Genomic DNA, 19,051 nt, shown 5'->3' with positions numbered 1-19,051 from the left:
TGTCTGTGTGTGTGTGTGTGTGTGTGTGTGTGTGTCTGTATGTCTATGTGTAGATTTATATGTGTGTGTGTATGTGTATGTGTGTGTGTGTGTGTGTGTGTATAAATAGATATGGCAGCTGTATGACAAAGAAGAGAGAGTATTGGACTTGGAATCAGAAGACTCATCCTCCTCAATTTAAATCTGACCTCAGACACTAACTGTGTGACTTAGGGCAAGTCACTTAATCTTCTGTAAAATGACCTGGAGAAGGAACTGGCTAATCATTCTGGTATTGCCAAGAAAAGTCAAAGTGGGTTCATAAGAAATCAGTCATCACTGAAAAACAATTGATCAACAACATATCTATGTGTGTTGTATATACATATGTATATGCACATTTATGTATTTGTGCATATATATATATACATATATACATTATATAGATATAATTTATATGCATACACACATTTAGATAACTATTTTCTCATAAAAATTTTGTATTAAAAGTATGTTGCAATCATGACCTGCACTGGTGGAAAGGGCACTGTGATCACTAAAATTATGCATCTTTGAAGTATTCTAATAGATTAATTATTGAAGTAAGTTAAGAGAGTGATGTAAAAGTAAGACAAAAGTAATCAGTCCAGAATTGTGTGGTCTTTAGTTCTTGGTCAAAATGATTTCTATTCTGTCTTTTTCCTCATTCTACTTTGCAGGGTGGAAATTTCGTATCAGAGGATGGAGAATCCTGGATGTCACATGGTGGATGCCAACCCAGACAGGGAAGAAGTCATCCAGACTGTTTTAGGTTTAATTAAAAAGTATTGTTCATTATTGTAGTCACTCTGGGCAGGCGACAGATTTTACCTGATTATACATTAATAAACCTCACCCCAGAATGTATCCCACTATTTTTCTAGATCCCTGTTAGATATTTATAGTGGTTGGAAAGGAAGAAAAGTAATATGCATCATATATACACATGAATATGGGACTAGAAAATTAGGTTCAAATCCTACCTCTGATGCTTGCTTCCTGTTGGACTGAGTAAATCACTTAAATCCCCTGGGCCTTGGTTTCCTTATTTATAAAATGAGATGTTGGGACTCAACTGCATACATCCCTTAAAGTTTTAGACTTTTGATCCTATGATATGTGACAAGCACAAGATATGACAAATGCATCATATTTGATGTCAGAGAACCTGGGTCAGAATTCTTTCTCTTGTTACCTAGTAGTTGAGATCAAGAGCCAATTGTTTCTTCCACTATGTCTTCTAAGTTGCTTTCCAAATCTATGTCCTGTGATTCTGGTTTATGTATTTGTACACAAACACACATATGTGAAAATATGCACACATACATACATGAAGATTCCAAAATGTTACCTTCTGCATAATGTTTGCATTACAGTCAATATTTTATCCAGATTTTCTCTTCCATGATTTCATGACGTGATATATTTCAGATATATTCAGGTCAATCAAGGAATTATTTTCCTATTTTCTTTATTAAAAAAATCCTGGAACAACACATCTGTAGGACCTTGCATGTCCTCCCAAGAACTTATTACTTCACTCCTATATAAACTTTATCATCCCTTTGAATATTATTGCTTTTTCTGGGAGATAGTAGGAATATAGCAACAGTCCTGTGAGTTTTCTAGCTTCATTGAGATCATAGTTCTATTCTGTTAGCCCTTAGAATTTGTAAATAATCATTGACATGCTTTGCATATGCCTATGAAGATGACTATTTCTTCTACTGGATGTCTCTCCTGGGAATGGTTTCCTCAATCTAGTGTCATCTCTTATGAAGAATGACTTCTTTGCTCAGGCAGGGTAAGTTACCAGATGGGAGAAAACAGCAAAAGTCTTATTTCTCCTTGGAAATGAATTTTGGAATCTCTTGGCTGACCCAGGATTTTCATTTTAAATTTGGGAAGATAAGAACTGAGTACAAAATGCTCTGAGATATTAACATTAGCATTTTAACAGTTGCATAAAACCCTCCCGTATCTCTCAGGTGCCTGTAAGTACCTGGGCCTGGGATCCACATTTCCCCTTTTACTCCCACACGTGAACAGTCTGCTCTACACTTGCCTATTACCCTTTGTTGAACATTTGTGTTAACATTTTTATCTGTACCCATGCCAGGCCCTTTGCCTGAGATACCAATCTCCCTCACCCCTAAGATCACATTTTATATATCTTACTCTTCCATTATGACTCAGCTCAAGTGCCGCTTCCTTTAGTAAATCTCCAATGGATTCATTTTTAAACTCATTGTTTTTATTGTTCATGTCTTACTATCTTTGTGTATTATGACACTGAAGGGTCTCTGGATTTGAAACCAGGATCCCTACTCTGCATATTGCCATATATTTGACCCTAAGCAAGTCATTTTATCTGTCTAGGTCCTCAATTTGTTTTTTTTTTGTTTTTTTTTAGTTTTTTTAATCTTTAAATGGGGGTTGGACTAGAAAATACAGAACTCTCTTCTAGCACTAAATCCTCTGATAGTATAAGATATTGAAATGTTGCAGCCATGTAACTTTTTCTATGTCTTTATTGTAGATTTTAATTTCCTTGGATCAGAAGAACTTCACAAGTCATAAAACAATACTATGCACATAATAGCTTAAATATCTGATGAATCATTAATAGTTGACTTTTATAGATTTCCTTTTAATCATGTTTAATCATGATCTTCTCCCCTTCACCTTAACCTCTCCCCCCAATTAAAAGTGTGGCAGTGAAAATACAAAACTATTGCACCAAACTAGGAATATTTGACTTAACTGTATTAACACTTTGTTTATATAGGTGTTCATATTTTTTTTTCTCATGTAGTGGTCTGACAAATTAAAATTCAAACTCAATGAAATATTCGTTGTGTATCATTGTAGTATAGATTTAACTCATCTTACAAAATAGAGTTGCTTGACAAATATTATTTTTCAGGATCTCTACTATATGAGAATTTTATAATTTTGTGTCTTTAGCTGCATTGTCCTGTTCTATGTGCCTAAAGAAAAGAAAACATTTGGGAAAAATACAATTAGCCTGAAGTTGTAAGTTTTGGGAAGTCATTTAACATTTTTGATCCTTGATTCATCTGCAAAATGGGAATAATAATATTCTCTACCTTCCTAAAGGTAGACTTGATTAGATTATTGCTCATGGTACCATTAAATTTTAAGACTCATTAAACTATAAATTTTAACTTCTTTTCCTGATTTTTGAGTTTTAGGTCATTAACTCCTAACCATTCCCCTTTATCTTTTTATTTATGTGATTTTATTTTTTCAATTACATATAAAGATAAGTTTTCAATGTTCATCTTTATGTTTTTATGTTCTACATTTTTCTACATCTCTCCTTTCTTTCCCCCCCTCCTCAAGTAATCTGATGTACATGTACATGTACAATCGTTTTTACCATATTTCTATATTATTCAAGTTGTGAAAGATGAATCAGAACTAAAGGGAAAAATGTGAGAAAAAGAAAAAATCATGAAAAAGTTTTTAAAAAGTGAAAATTGTATGCCTTGGTCTGCATTTAGAGTTTTTTCCCTGGTTGTGGATGGCATCTTCTATCATAAGTCTTTTAGAATTGTCCATCACAGAACTGCTGAGAAAAGCTAAGTCCATCATAGCTGATAATCATACAATGTTGCTTTTTTTCCAAGTTTGCAAAAAAGCATGGTTCCATCTGTATCCGTACGCCATAAGCACTTTCTCTGGAGTTAGATGGCATTCTTTATTATAGGTCCTTCAGAGTTGTCTTGGGTCATAGTACTGCTAAAGAAAAGGTTAAGACATTCATCGCTGATCATCCTAAAATAATGCAGTTAATTCATATTCAGCACATTTCATATTGTATCTGATCATGTTTAGGTTTTACTGAAAGTCTCTTATTCTTTATTTCTTATAGCAGAATAGTGTTCCATCACAAACACATACAACATGTTCAGCCATTCTCTAAATTATGGACATCCCCTCAATTTCCAATTCCTTGCCACCAGAAAATAACTGCCATACATACATACATATCCTTATACATATAGGGCTTTTTTCATTGGCTTTTTCAGCTCTTCAATAATAAAGACCTAGTAATAGCATTATGAGGTCAAAGGGTAGGTAAGATTTAATAACCCTTTAGGCATAGTTACTCAACATAATGACTGAATTATTTTACAACTCCTCTAAAAGTGCATTAATGTCCCATTTTCCTTACATCCCCTCTAACATTTGTCATTTCCCTTTTCTGTCTTATTAGACAATCCAATAGGTATAAGGTAATACTTCAGAATTGTTCTAATTTGTATTTCTCTACTCAGTAGTACATTGGAAGATTTTTATATTTGACCATAGATAGCATTGATAGCCTCATGCAAAAACTTTATTTTTTTTATCATTTATCATTAAAGGAATAATTTTTTAAAAATAAATTTGATTCAGTTCTCTGTATTTGAGAAATAAGATCTCTATCAGAGAAATGTGCCTCAATATTTTCCCCGTAATTACTATTGCTATTTCCCTCCATCCTATCCCTGCCAACTCCCATTTATTCTATTCTTTCTCTCTCATTCTGTCCCTCCTCAGAATTGTTTTTTGCTTCTGACTATCCCCCCCAATAACAGGCCCTCCTTTCTATCACCCCCTTTCTCCCATCCTCTTCCCCTCTTACTTTCCTCTAAGGGAAGTCAGATTTCTAAATAAAATTATAAATAAATATATTTCTAATTTCTAAATTGACTCTCTGAGTCAATTTTTATTAGAGCAGGGATCACTCACTTCCTTTCTCTTTCACTGCACTGCAAAAACTTTCTTGCCTCTTTTATGTAAAATAATTTACCCCAGTCTATCTACACTTTCCCTTTCTCCCAGTACATTGCTCTCTAACTTAATAGCTTCAGCTTTTAAATATATTTTCCTTTCATATTCAACTTCCACCTGTGCCCTTTCTATATATATTTCTGAGTTATCAGTATTATCTTCCTATGCAAGATTACAAACATTTCAACATCATTAAGTCCCTTTTAGTTTCCATTTTTTAATTTTTTTTGTGTTCACTTGAGTCTCATATTTGAAGGTCAAATTTTCTGGTCAACTCTGTTCTTTTCATCAGGAAAGTTTGTAAGTCTCCTATTTCATTGAATAGCCGTCTTTATCCCTGAAATAGTATGCTCAATCTTGCTGGAAAGTTGATTATTTGTTGTAATCCTAGTTCCTTTGCCTTCCAGAAAACCATATTTCAAGTCCTATGATCATTTCATATGCAAACCGCTAAATTTTGTGAGATCCTGACTGTGACTCAATGATCATTGAATTATTTCTTTCTGACTGCTTGCAATATTTTCTCCTTGATCTGGAAGCTCTAAAATTTGATTATAATACTCCTGGGAGGTTTCATTTTGAAATCTCTTTCAGGAGGTGATCATTGGATTCTTTCAATTTCTGTTTCATCCTCTTGTACCAGAATATCAAGGCAGTTTTTCTTGAAAGATGATGTTTAGGCTCTTTTTGTAATCATGGTTTACAGGTAGTCCATTAATTTTTAAATTACCTCTTCTGGATCTGTTTTCCAGGCCAGTTGTCCTTCAAATGAGATATTTCACATTGTCTAAAAGTTTTTCATTCTTTTGGTTTTGTTTTATTATTTATTGACTCTTCACAAAGTCAGCAGTTTCCTTTTACTCAATTCTGTATTCTAAGGAATCGTTTTATTCATTGAGCTTTTTGTACCTCATTTTCTATTCAGTCAACTCTTCTTTTAAGGCCCCTTTCTCCTCATTGACTTTTTTGTATATTTTTTCCATTTAGCCCAGTTTGATTTTTAAGATGTTATTTTCTTCAGTATTTATTTTGTTTCCACCAAGTTGCTGATTTGTTTTCATGATTTTCCTGCATCATTCTCATTTCTCTTTGCAAGTTTTCATCCCTTAATTTTCAAAATCCTTTTTCAGCTTTAGAGCAGTTCATATTTTTCTTGGAGGTTTAAACATAGGAACTTTGACTCTGTTCTTTTCTTCTGAGTTGGTGTTTTGAGTTTCCCTATCACCATAATAACTTTCTGGTAAGATTTTTTCCTCTTTTGTTTGCTTATTTCCCCAGCCTATGACTTGCTTTTAATTCTTTGTTGAGGTGGGGCTGTGCTTTCAGAATGGAGGATCTACTATCTATCTCAAGGTTTTGGACTTTTAGCAGCTGTTTTCAGAGATACTTCTAGGTACCTGCAAGTTTTAAGTTCCTCCAAAGTGTATATATTTTCCCCTACTTTTTTAGCCTGTGCTCTGGTTTGTGGATGACCACAAGCTCTCCTTTCTTCCCTGGAACTGTGAGAAGGATCCCCCATTCCCTTGTGGGAGCAAACTCTCTTGTGCCACTATTTCTCCTCTGCAACCCAGATCCTAATATGAATAAAGCAACAGAGTCTTACCTCAGTGACAGCAAAGAGACTCCTGTAGTCTCTTTCAACTCTCTTACCATCTATGAACTGAGAGCTCCAGAAGCAGCTGCTGATACTGATTCAGTAGCTCCCAAGGACTGCTCTTGGTTCTCTGGGATCTAGTCTGTGCTGCTCATGCCTGTGCTAAACTGTGCTTGGTGAGGCAGTCTTTTTTTTCTGAGTTGCTAAATTGTCCTTGATAATCTCTGAGCTGAGAGGTCTGGAAACCACCAATGCTACCACTTTCCCAGTCACACCACTTCTTGCTACTGGATTGCTGGCCACGATCAGCTCTGGCATTGCCCATCCTGCACTGGGCTCCTTTCTTACCTCTGTGCAACAGTCCTCTTCTGATAGATCTTCCAAGTTGTCTTGGGTTCGCAAATTGTTTCACTCCATGTTTTTGTGGATTCTGCTACTCCAGAATTTGTTTAGAATCATCTTTTAAAGGTATTTGGAGTTTGAGGGGAAGCTCAGGGGAGTCCCTGCCTTTGGTTCACTTCCCATCCTTTCAAGAACAAATTTTCTGGCTTATCTAAGTTTTTGTCTAGAAATTAAGTTATGAAGTTCAACATGTTACATTAGTGAAAATCTTTTTTTTTGTGGCAGCTAGGATATACAGTAGATAGAAGACTTGAATTCAAATCCAGCTGTAGATATTTACCAGCTATGTGACCCTGAGCAAATCACTTACCCTTCATTTGCCTCAGTTTTCTTGGATTATAATGAGAATAAAATGAATTGTTGCTATTTTGGGGGCAGCAAGATGTTGCAGTGGTTAGAGTGCCAGGCCTGGAGATACTTCCTAGATATGTTACCCTAGGCAAATTACTTAACCCTTATCTATAAAATGAACTGGACGAAAATAAACCAATCTCATAATTTTGCCAAGAAAATCCCAAAATGGGGTCATGAAAAATTGGACACAACTCAAAAAAGCAAAATTATTATGATTCTCATTTATGAGAATAGCCAATACTTCAAAGACCTGTAATAAAATGTAGATGATAGCTTATTTCTAAATTAAATCTTCTGAGTGTTCTTTAAGAGATGGAACTGAATGAAATCCAAGTCTTACTGGCTCCAAGTCCCATCCATATTCTATATACTAGAACTTTCTCCTTCTATCTAACACATGTATGTGTATATATATATATATATATATATATATATATATATATATATATATATTTGATTATATAGCATTGTGTGAGCATACATACAGGCATGTAAATGGGCAAAAATAAATATATGTATATGCATGTTTATATGTCTATCTACCTATCTACCCCTCTATCTATCTACCTGATCTCAGATACTTGACACTAGCTGTGTGACCTTGAACAAGTCACTTGTTCTGATTGCCACACATGCAGAGCCATCTCTAGTTCTGATTTATATGTGGCCACTGAACCCAAATGACTGCAGAAGAGAAAGTGAAGTTGGTGACTTAGCAGCCTCCCCTCATTTGATTGCAATTCACTTGCTTGTTGTGGAATCACCTCCCTGATGTCATGCTCTTCTTCAAGAAAGAAGGACAAAGCATCATCTAACTCCTTATATACCTAACCATCTACCTACTATCTAACTACTATTTATCCATCTAACTCCATCTACCTACCTACCTACCTATCTCTCACCTTGAGAAGTAGGATCATACAATGAGAACTGGAAGCAACCTTGGAAAGATCGGGTGGTCCAATCTCTTCTTTTTTCAGATGGGAAATGGAGACCCAGAGAATTTAAATGATTTACTCAAGATCATGCAATGATTAAGTAGTAGATGCAATATTTCATCCCTGATCCATTAACTACAAATCAAACAATTTTCAGGCATTTACCCCACTGTATTTTCAAGTATGTGTTTGTATATCTCTGTGGGTATGTATTTGTATTTGATGCTCTTTAGTTGAAACCATATTTCCTTTGAAACAGTTGACACATGGAAAGAGGGCATTTTGTTAATGGTATGCCTAATTATATTCCTTGCTTTGCTTATGTTAAACATTTTGACAAGCTTAAGATGACAGCATATAAGAACAATTAAACTTTTAATGACTTTTAATTGTCAAATTAACCAAATAAATATGTTCTTGTTCTGTAATTTTCAGATGAATACAGGATTTTTAAGAAAAGCTTTTTCCAGTTCATAGTATGTTATTGATGCAGCCTTTAAATATTTAATTCCATTTTTATATTAAAGTGGAAATTTCTTGGCCTAATAGTCAAAGAATGGACTTCAGATTGAATCAGGTCTTGAAGTCCAAACAATACTTGGAGAAGATGAAGTTTTTTGTTGTTGTTGTTGTTGTTTTTTTAGATTTTTTGCAAGGCAAATGGGGTTAAGTGGCTTGCCCAAGGCCACACAGCTAGGTAATTATTAAGTGTCTGAGACCGGATTTGAACCCAGGTACTCCTCACTCCAGGGCTGGTGCTTTATCCACTACGCCACCTAGCTGCCCCAAAGATAAAGTTTTAAAGAAAATACTGTCACTTAATAAAAGTGTATTTGTTCTCTATATGGGATATCATAGGGTTTAGACCTGTAAGCATTATAAGATAGGAGATTTAGACCTACAAGGGCCTTTGAGGTCATCATATCCCAACCTATCATTTTTTCCTAATGGATAATGAGTTACAGAGTTCTACACTCTTCCTGCCCTCCCAACCCCCCTTATTTTGTGGATGGGGAAAATGAAGCCCAAAAAGTTATGGAACCTGTATAAAGTCACAAAGAAAGTGAGTAGCAGATTTCAAATTTGAACCCAGATTTTCTCACTCCCAGTTCATTGCTTAATCAGGAGATTTCTCTGTACCTTCTAAGGAATGATTCCACTGACATGTAGGCTATGTACATTCTGGCATTGGAAGCATATATTTTGTAAAATATCACTGAACATGATGATGCAAATTCAATAATGAAAGAATATTCTTGAAGGTATAATTGATAATCAAGAACAATTTAATTGTTTCTTCTAAATAATGAAGGTATGGGCTAAAAAAGTAGTTAAATTTTGCATGAACCTTGCAATGGATTTGAGGAGCAGGTACTATTATTATTTGTTTTATATTTGAGGGGACTGAGAGACATTGACTTGCTCCAGGGTTATGTAGGTAGTAATATCTGAGGAAAGCATTAAATGTATAATGTGAAAATTAGAGATGAATAATAACAGTAGAAGTAAAAGGAATCCCCATTGTAATAAAGCCCTCAAAAACAAGTTAAGTGGCCTCAATAATAACTCATATTTATGACTACAAGACATTATCTTCTTAAGTCTTGCAATAGCACTGAGTTAGGCAGTACAAGTGTTACTATACCCATATTAGAAATGAAAATACTGATTGATGTTCATATAAATTGCCCTAGGAAGTATGATGTAGAGAAAATAATTCTGGACCTGGAACAAAAAGAGCTAGGTTCTAGTTCCAGCTCTGCTATATATTGACTGTATTAACTTTAGGCTACTGCCTCCCATACCTGGGCTTCAGTTTAATAGTCTGAATAATGATAGAATAGTAGTAAGTAGATGGTCTATTAGATTCTTTCCACTTCTAATAGCAGATGAGTGGTATAAGTAAATCTCAAATCCAATTCTCCCCAGTGCAATGCTTTTTTTTACACTAAGGAACTGGTTACTTTGGACCAATTGCTTGTCAAATCCAATCACTTCTGTTTCACATTTAAAGTTTCTCATTACCCCTCCCTATCTTTCCAGTCTTCTTACTACTACCTCCCCCACATCTTTCCATACACTTTGAGATCCATTTAAACTTGCATACTTTAAATACCTTGGATACTGCACTTCTACCTTTCCCAACTCCTTACCAGGGACTCCATGCCTGGGATGCTCTTACTCCTCAGTGCTGTCTTCTGGCTTACCTATCTTCAAGTCTTAAATCCCAAATTCTACAAGGTCTTTCTTGTCACTTTTTACCCCTTTCCCTGCAAGCAGCATTGCTGGATCCTCACACCCCCAAGCCTTAAGATTTATTGAATTATTCCATATATCTTGTTCATGCATTGTTGTTTCCTTAATTCTCAAAGAAGATCATCGTATCAAGGAGATGACTAATAGTTGAAGCTCATGGGTGCCAAAAGTACACAGACAATGGGAACAGTAGAGTTAAGGAGAGAGATGGATCCCTGCAAAATGAAATGGTCTTATCCTCTGGTAAAACAAAGAGGCACAGTAGTCCATTATTTCTGCCCTGGTCATACTATACCTGCAATATGTATTTAGGCTTGAATAGCACATGTTTTGAAAGACAACTAAATTTCAACATGAAATATGTCAAAAGAAGGATGAGAAGAATGGTGAAAGTACTTGAAACTCTATCCACATATATATATATATATATATATATATATATATATATATATATATATATATATATATATATGTATATGTATCATTTGAAGAATCTGAGGCTGTTTAGCCTGGAGAAGGGAAGGCTCAGGGTGGATAGGGAGAGGAGCAGAAAAATAGCTATCTTCAAATTTTTGAATGTTAAAAAAAACATTTGAAAGTCTTTTACATAGTAGTGTTAGAAGATATGTATTGCTTGGTCCTACATGGTTTGGGCTAGGATTTATATAGTGGAATTGAGGTCAAAGTAAGGAAAACCTTTCTAATACTGAACTGTGTAAAAGCATAATCCTCAGGAAGTGATTTTTCCTCACTTGAAATTTTCAAATGGAAGCTGGATATGACTACTACTCAGATGTTTTGTAGAGGAGATTCCAATAAGGCATGGGTTGGACTAGATGGGCAATTAGCTCCATCCCAGCTTTGTTTACTTTATGTTTTCCTGAAAGTTATATTTGAAATTACAATGAAATATAGTTGGTTTTTATAAAGGAGCACAATTTATTCTTTTGATTCAAAATGATTTTTGATTCTTGATACTGTATCAGTCTCCTTACTATTCTCATTTAATATGCAGGTTTTGTTTCCTCTAAGAGAGACCCAGTGCCATGGAGTAGGAGTTAGAAGATTTGGATTCTTTTCTCAGACATGTTATTAACTATATGACCGTGAATAGATTATTTTCTTTTTGGGCCCCCAACTTCCTCACATTTATAATGAATTTGGATGAAATAATATCTCAAAGTTCCTTCAAGTCCTAGTAATCAATTATTCAAGTGGAGTGGAAAGGGTAACAAAGCAATTAAAATATTTTTTCATTAGCAATGAGTTTTATCTGGGGGCAGCTAGGTGTAGCAGTAGACAGAGTCAGGAGAACCTGAGTTCAAATCCAACCTCAGACACTTAATAATTACCTTGCTGTGTGGCTGTGGACAAGTCACTTAAATAAATTTTTTAAAAAAGTAATGTGTTGTACCAAAACAAACTTTTTTAGGATTTCAAGATATGTTGCTAAATTTTATTTTCTCTCCTTTTGGGGCTACTTATATTTTAGATTGTGACTTATAAATTAGTCCCTAGCTCAAATTTCCTTTGAAACCAGGACTCCTGAAGATTTAAAGGAAGACATTTTTAAACAATGAGTGAATCCATATGTTTCATCAAATGCATGACATTCTCAGCTGCACTCAGAGCTCATGAGGCAGGGGATTCTGTCTTCTTTGATGTTTTAAGTGGAAAAGTATAGTTACCTTCAAAATCATCCCTTGGTTAAGGGTTCACCCTCTGGCTTTATTTTCTGAGACAGATGCTGAATTTCTTCCAAAGTATCCTGAATACAAAAGTAGGAAAACGTGAAAAAATATAAAAATGTCTAAAGGAGCCATTAATAGATCCAAAAACTCAAAAATTCTAGCTATTGCTTTGTCTTTGAAGTAGAATACACACGCATTTATTACAATGATACACTATATTATCCATGTTTATCATATGTACTTCTCCTTAGATACTTTGTTGAGGTTGTAATTGAATTATTCTGTGGTACTCTCTCTCCAGTGCAGATCATGAGCATCTCATCATGAAATTCTTGTCTATATTTTCACATAAATCTTCCAAGATAAACCTCCCAACTCACGAAAACCATTCCTATTGTTCTTTTAATAATTTGGAGTAACTAGTTTACTGCTTGGAACAGGAGCTGGGCACATCTTTTGTCTCAAGCAAAAGGTTCAATTGATATTTTTGATTCCACATACTTGATTTTATGTCACTTCACATTCATATGCTATTATTAATAATATAATGGTATCTGCTTAGATCCATCAAGTACTTTGCCAGCACTTCTTGAGTCATCTATAATCTTGATTCTTCAGAAATCATATTCTATGATTCATGAATAGTGGAAGAATATTGACATAAATTCCAGTTTATATTTCATGACCTTGTTGTTTTGACATGGCTCCTCAACCTCACTAAATTTAAGAGAAAAATGGTACATGCACTGGATTTATTACTTCATTTATTTATTCATTTGGTTGTTTGTGTTTGTCTTTCTTGGTGGTGGCAAGATATTTGTCATCATGGAAAATAATAAGTAACTTTCCAAATTTAACCTAGCTTACTTCTCTGGAACTTTGGGTTTGTTTTTTTTTTTAGATTTTTCAAGGCAATGGGGTTACGTGGATTGCCCAAGGCCACACGGCTAGGTAATTTTTAAGTGTCTGAGGTCGGATTTGAACCCAGGTACTCCTGACTCCAAGGCTGGTGCTCTATCCACTATGCCATCTAGCTGCCCCTTGAACTTTGTTTTCTAATATAATAAAGATTTTCTATAGACCCTTCATTTAGATTTTCAATTTGTATGTTCATGTTTTCTGTCCTTTCATCTTGAATCTTACCTTCTACTCCTTTTCTCTTCTTTCTTTCAATGTCCATCCTCCCCTTGCTCCTTTCCCCTAACCTCTGGTCTTGTGGACTGAAAGCTCACATTGACCTTGCTTCAGGGTTACTATTTCCTTTTTAATTGATAAGAGGATCATGGCACTTTGAATCTTGGATTGTCTTAAAAATTGAATCCTAAGTGTATGAAGTTTTTTTGTTTGAATTTGGTCAGTTGCAGTCTGTCTTCCTTATGTCATCTTTTTAAGTAATATTTCCTTATTAAATCTTGAGGCAGTAAAGGTCAAATGTTTCACTTCCAAGACTACTTTCTTTTCGCTTTGAAGTCTAGATACACACCCACACCTACACACACCATTTATATCATATCTCTATGTTTTATACTTAATTCTTCTTTACATGTTTTGTTGTATTTATACCCCCTCTACCCATACGTATTTTTTCATTTACTGTATACATTCTTGACCATATGATTCCATAAACACTGGACATCAACAGAATTTTTTTTTCTTAACAGCTTTTAAAAAATAATATTTCATAGTTATTAAATAGGTCATTCTAAAATGCTGGAAGATCTTTTCCATTTTTACCTCTGTTGTCCTTCTGGTTTCATCTATAAATTTTCTTGGTACAATCTAACTTGCTTAAGTTTCATGCCAAGATCTCTGTAGGATTATTTTCACTTCAATTTCTTTTTATGATTCTTGTGAAAGAGTACTATTTTTCTTATTTTTAAAAGAACATTTCATGATTTTATTGTGTAATAAGGCATTGGAACATCTGAAAAAATCAAGATCTGGACTACACATGTAGCTGTGGTTTTCTCCTTCATTTCTTTGGGTTACCAGAGCAACTTGTCAGTACATTAAAAAAAATGATGAGCTTTTGCATTACTTTGTCTTAGGCATGTATCAGTACAACACAAACTTCTATCAGATGTAGCTAGTCTATCATCAAAATATGAACAACACACTCAAATAATGATGCCCTTGCTTTCACCATATTATCCACCTACTACAGTCTTGCAGGCTTCCAAGATGATATGTGGATGATGTTTGGAGTGTTCTGAAGGGACTGGGAAGAGGAAATGTGAGTGTCTTGGGAAGAGAAAACTTATTCAAAATTTTGTAATACTAGCCTGAACATGTTATTGGTACATATCTAAGCATTGCTGATGCTCTTTAGTAGAAATATCTTGTGGAATCCCATGATATGGGGTCTTCATCAGCCTTTATTTGTCCCACTACTCTACTAAGTATACAGCTCAGGGATGGGTGGGTTGTTCTTAGCTGTAGTGTTACATTTTCTGAAATGGAAGGCCAGACAATTTCTCCACGATTGTTTTGCCTTAAAATTTTTGCCCTCCCCATGTAAGGCAAGAGACATCGATCTATATACTGCTCTTAATTGGGTTCTGTCATTGCACAAAGCTGGATCCAGTATGCTCTCAAATTGACTTGTATCCCATTCTGGATCTTCACATAGGTGCAGAAACCAATTGACTTAACATGATGGCAATGGTGTCAACTGATCAAGCATTCCCAAACTGGCTGCTTCCCCACCTTCATGCACTTCCCATCTTTCCTTTCCCCTGTTATTTTTCTTTAAAAAATTTCCTGCTCGTTTTATGTAATGTTTGATTGAGACTCTTGCACTCTAAATTTGTGCTGCACTTGAATATCCGTGTCAGCCACTTTGGTAGGACAATTCCTTATTTTTTGTATCTTCAGCTGTTTTGGACATTCTCAATATTTTTACATTTGTTATACTTCTCCCAGAATTAATAATAAGTAAATAAATAAAATAAAATAAAATATTATTTTCTTTTATTTACTCATTTCCCACTTTTAAGAAAATTTATTTAAATAGGTTGGCTAGGAACTAAAAAAATTGCACATGGTTTCTCATTTTTTGCTTAGCCTATCAGTATAATATTTACTTTGACTTTTGTTCTTAGCATTCAATGATCTAAGTATATATGAAAAGTCATTTCAAAATTAAATCTTATTTCTGCAATCAATTGTTTCCAGTAAATTTGACTTTTAATTGTGCTTATCCAATGCTTTCTTATTCTCCTCTTGAAAAAAATAACTATCCATGGAATGCAATTATGAATCTTCAGATTAAATTTCAACTCTTTTATCAATAGTAATAGAGCACATTGACTTTTGAGAAGATATTACCCACATCCTTCTACAAATCTCTTAATAAGACTTTGATGTCCTAAATTTGCTAAATGTTACTGGTCTATTCTCCTAGGGATACTTTTTTTTTTTGTCAGTGATCAAATACTGCCAAAGAAACTGAATTATGAGAGAGAAACAGAGGGAGAGAAAGAAGAGTGGGGAAGAGACAGAGAAAAAGTCAGATGAGAGAAAGACAAATAGATAGATGGAGAGAGAGAGAGGGGAGAGAGAGAGAGAGAGAGAGAGAGAGAGAGAGAGAGAGAGAGCGCACACCTGTATGGTGTTTTAAATGAACTGATTTATATTAAATGTGTAAAGGGTCAGTACCCTCAGGACCTTCCAAGTCACTTGTCAATAGAATAGAGAGGGACAATATTTCATGAGGATTATATGCATATACATCCCCACACCCATTACAAAACTACAAAGTACTTTATTGTCACTAGCCATTATATTTTTGAGAATAGGTAAGTATTCATTTTTCTAAAACACTGGGGAATTTCAAGTTTAGTTTCAATATAGAAATTCTGCAAAATGACTTCTATAAGTTGACAACATGATCTTTAACATTAACCCTATCAAAGGATATGAACAGGCAGTTTTCTTTTCCTTTTCCTTTTCCTTTCTTTTTTTAGATTTTTGTAAGGCAAATGGGGTTAAGCAGCTTGCCCAAGGCCACACAGCTAGGTAATTATTAAGTGTCTGAGGTCAGATTTGAACTCAGGTACTCCTGACTCCAGGGCTTGGTGCTCTATCCACTGTGCCACCTAGCCGCCCTGACAGTTTTCAAATGAAGAAATTAAAGTTATGTATAACCATATGAAAAAAATGCTCCAAATCATTACTGATTGGAGAAATGCAAATTAAAACAACAATGAAGTATCACCTCAACCTATCAGATTGACCAAGATGAAAAAAAGGGAACATGATCAATGTTGGAGAGTTTGTGGAAGGATTGAGACACTGATGCATTGCATGAACAGATCCAACCTTTCTGGAGAGCAATATGGAACTATGTCAAAAGAGCAATAAAATGATTCATACCCTTTGACCCAGCAATTCTAATTCTAGGTCTATATCCAGAAGAAATTATTCTTTAAAAAGTCCTAAATCTTACAAAATATTCATAACGGCTCTTTTTGTAGTGGCAAAGAATTGGAAATTGAGGGGATACCCATGAATTGGGGAATGGATAAACAAGTTATGGTTCATGAATACTAAGGAATACTATTGTTCTATAAGGAACCATAAATGGACTCTAAAGAAGTATGGAATAACTTATGGGATCTGATACTTAGTGAAGGGAGGAGAACCAAGAGAACAATGTACACAGTAACAATAATATGGTGAGATGATCAACCTTGATGGAAACAACTCCTCTAAGCAGTTCAGAGAACTAGGACAACTGTATTAGACTGGATATGATCAATGTTGTCCCCATCCAGAGGAAGAAAAACAAAACAAAGCAAAACAAAACACAAAGAAAAAATAATCCTTCAGAATATCATGAACACTTTATAAAAATTATCTCTTATATAACTCCCTTAATCCTAATTCCTCATATGGAAAATAACTAATATGTAAGCATGTTTATTAAAAATATGTATGCACAATACTAACCTGTCAATTAATTACTGAGGGTAGGGGAGGTAGGAAGGGAGGGTAGAAGAAAAATTTTGTAACAAAATATACATGTGCATATGGATGAAAATAAATAAATGATAAATTAAAAATTTAAAAAACCCAGAAGCTATAACATAATACTTCTTGCAATGAAAATGTATATTTTATACAAATTGAAACCTATTCTATCTTAAAATGAACTTCCTTGCAGTCATCAGAGAAAAGCATGAGTCAGAAAGATTCACTTTTTACTCAGAAGGTAACCAAAACCCCAACTTTGCCTATTATTTTCAACAAGAAGAAAGTTAATGCAGAACATTGTTCATCTGTGCAATAGGGAAAACAATGAGTGAGATTGAAAAACAATATATCTAAAACTCTTGCCAAGCCAAGATGGTGGGAAGTAGAGAAGTACCCATCCAATCTCTTCCAAATTTTCCTCCAAATAACTTAGAATAATGTCCCAATTTGAATTCTAGAGCAACAGAAGCAACAAAAGGTCTGGAGAAACAATTTTCCAGACCAAGAAAATTTAGGAGACTGGATAAAGTTTTTCTTAGGTTGGTAGTGGGCCTGGGAAGTATAATATATGTTGTTCCTTGGGAACAGCAGCATTGGCTACAACAGCAGCTTTGAGATTTCATAGCTCACAGATGATAGGGAGGTTGTCAAACAATTAGTTGAATGTAGATTGCAGGGGCACTTTTGCTGGCTCTGGGTTCAAGACTCTTGTTTCTTTGCCTGCAGGAAGTTCTAAGTCAAAGAAAGGATTTATGGATCAGGGGTCCTGGGAGTATATCATGGTTCTATGACAGAGTATGGACACCGATTCAATTTCAAGAGAAATTGGAACACTTAGCGAAAGTGGCCACAGGAAAACTGGGAAAATTGGTCATGTTCCCACGGCCAGGAGGAATGATAGCACTGACAGCTATAGGGAAACAAGGTCCCTTCCTGGGAAAAAAACAGAGCACAGACCTCTTCTTAGATCATGACACCTTGGAATCATAGAAACCTTACTAAGCTAAATTGAAGCTTGGGAAAGTGACTCCTTCATCCCAGGAATAGAACTGAAATTTAACGAAGTACAAAGCCCATAAATAGGCTAGAAAATAAACAAGCAAAAAGAAAAAAAAGAACCTGACCATAGGAAGTTACTATGGAGACAGGGAAAATCTAGACACAAAGCCAAAAATTATACAGCCATGTCATAGCATCTACAAGCAAAGTTTCCAAGAAAAATGTGAGGACTTTTGGGGCAGAGCCAAGATGGCAGCATGAAACTAGCATGCTCCAGGAGCTTAGCCATGCACTAGGTTATAAATATCTTACAATCAATTACAGAAAGGCAGTAATAAAAAATCCATGCTTTTCAGATCATGATGTAATAAAAATTACATGTAATAATAGACCATGGAATGATAAACCAAAAATTAATTGGAAATTAACAATTTTAAACAAGTGGATCAAACAACAAATCATAGAAATAATCAAACATTTCATCCATGAAAATGATAATAGTGAGATATCATACCAAAATTAATAGGCTGCAGGCAAAGAAATGTTTTGTATCTCTAAATGCTTATAGGAATAATATAGAGAAAGAGATCAATGCATTGGGGATGCAAGTAAAAAAGCTAGTGAAAGAGCAAATTAAAGATCCCCAATTAAATGCCAAATTAGAAATTCTGAAAATCAAGGGAGAGAATAATAAAACTGAGAGCAAGCCATTAAAACAGAAAAACCATTGGTTAATCTGATTTTTTAAAAAAGAAGAAAACAAATTATCAATATCAAAAATAAAAGGTGAACTCCCACCAATGAGGAAATTAAATAATTCAGTACTATTTTCCTGAACTGTATGCCAAATTTGATAACCTGAGTGAAATGGATGAATATTTTCAAATATTCATGACCAGATTAACAGAAGAGGAAATAAAATATTTAAATAACCCCATTTCAGAAAAGGAAATTGAAGAAACCTCAATAAACTCCCCAAGAAAAAATCTCCAGGTTCAGATGAATTTATAAGTGAAATCTAT

At 34.6% G+C, this 19,051-nt stretch overlaps 1 protein-coding gene across 3 annotated transcripts in view; it reads left to right on the top strand.

Annotated features, from left to right (window-relative positions):
- Positions 1-19,051, top strand: part of CMPK2 (cytidine/uridine monophosphate kinase 2) — a 46,176-nt gene that overhangs the window by 17,613 nt on the left and 9,512 nt on the right. Inside the window, exon 5 of one of the 3 annotated variants that reach the window (XM_074209602.1) lies at positions 699-7,560. The exons of 1 other annotated variant lie outside the window; for it this stretch is intronic. In XM_074209602.1, the coding sequence (XP_074065703.1) occupies positions 699-822 (124 nt within the window). In that variant the 3' untranslated portion in view covers positions 823-7,560. Of the gene's footprint in view, positions 1-698; positions 7,561-19,051 lie in introns of those variants that run through there. One more of the 3 variants, XM_074209603.1, reaches the window with a different exon arrangement.

The sequence above is a fragment of the Macrotis lagotis genome, chromosome 1, assembly GCF_037893015.1.
Source record: "Macrotis lagotis isolate mMagLag1 chromosome 1, bilby.v1.9.chrom.fasta, whole genome shotgun sequence".
Classification (NCBI taxonomy): Eukaryota; Metazoa; Chordata; class Mammalia; order Peramelemorphia; family Peramelidae; genus Macrotis; species Macrotis lagotis.
This window is presented reverse-complemented; position numbering and strand designations above follow the sequence as displayed.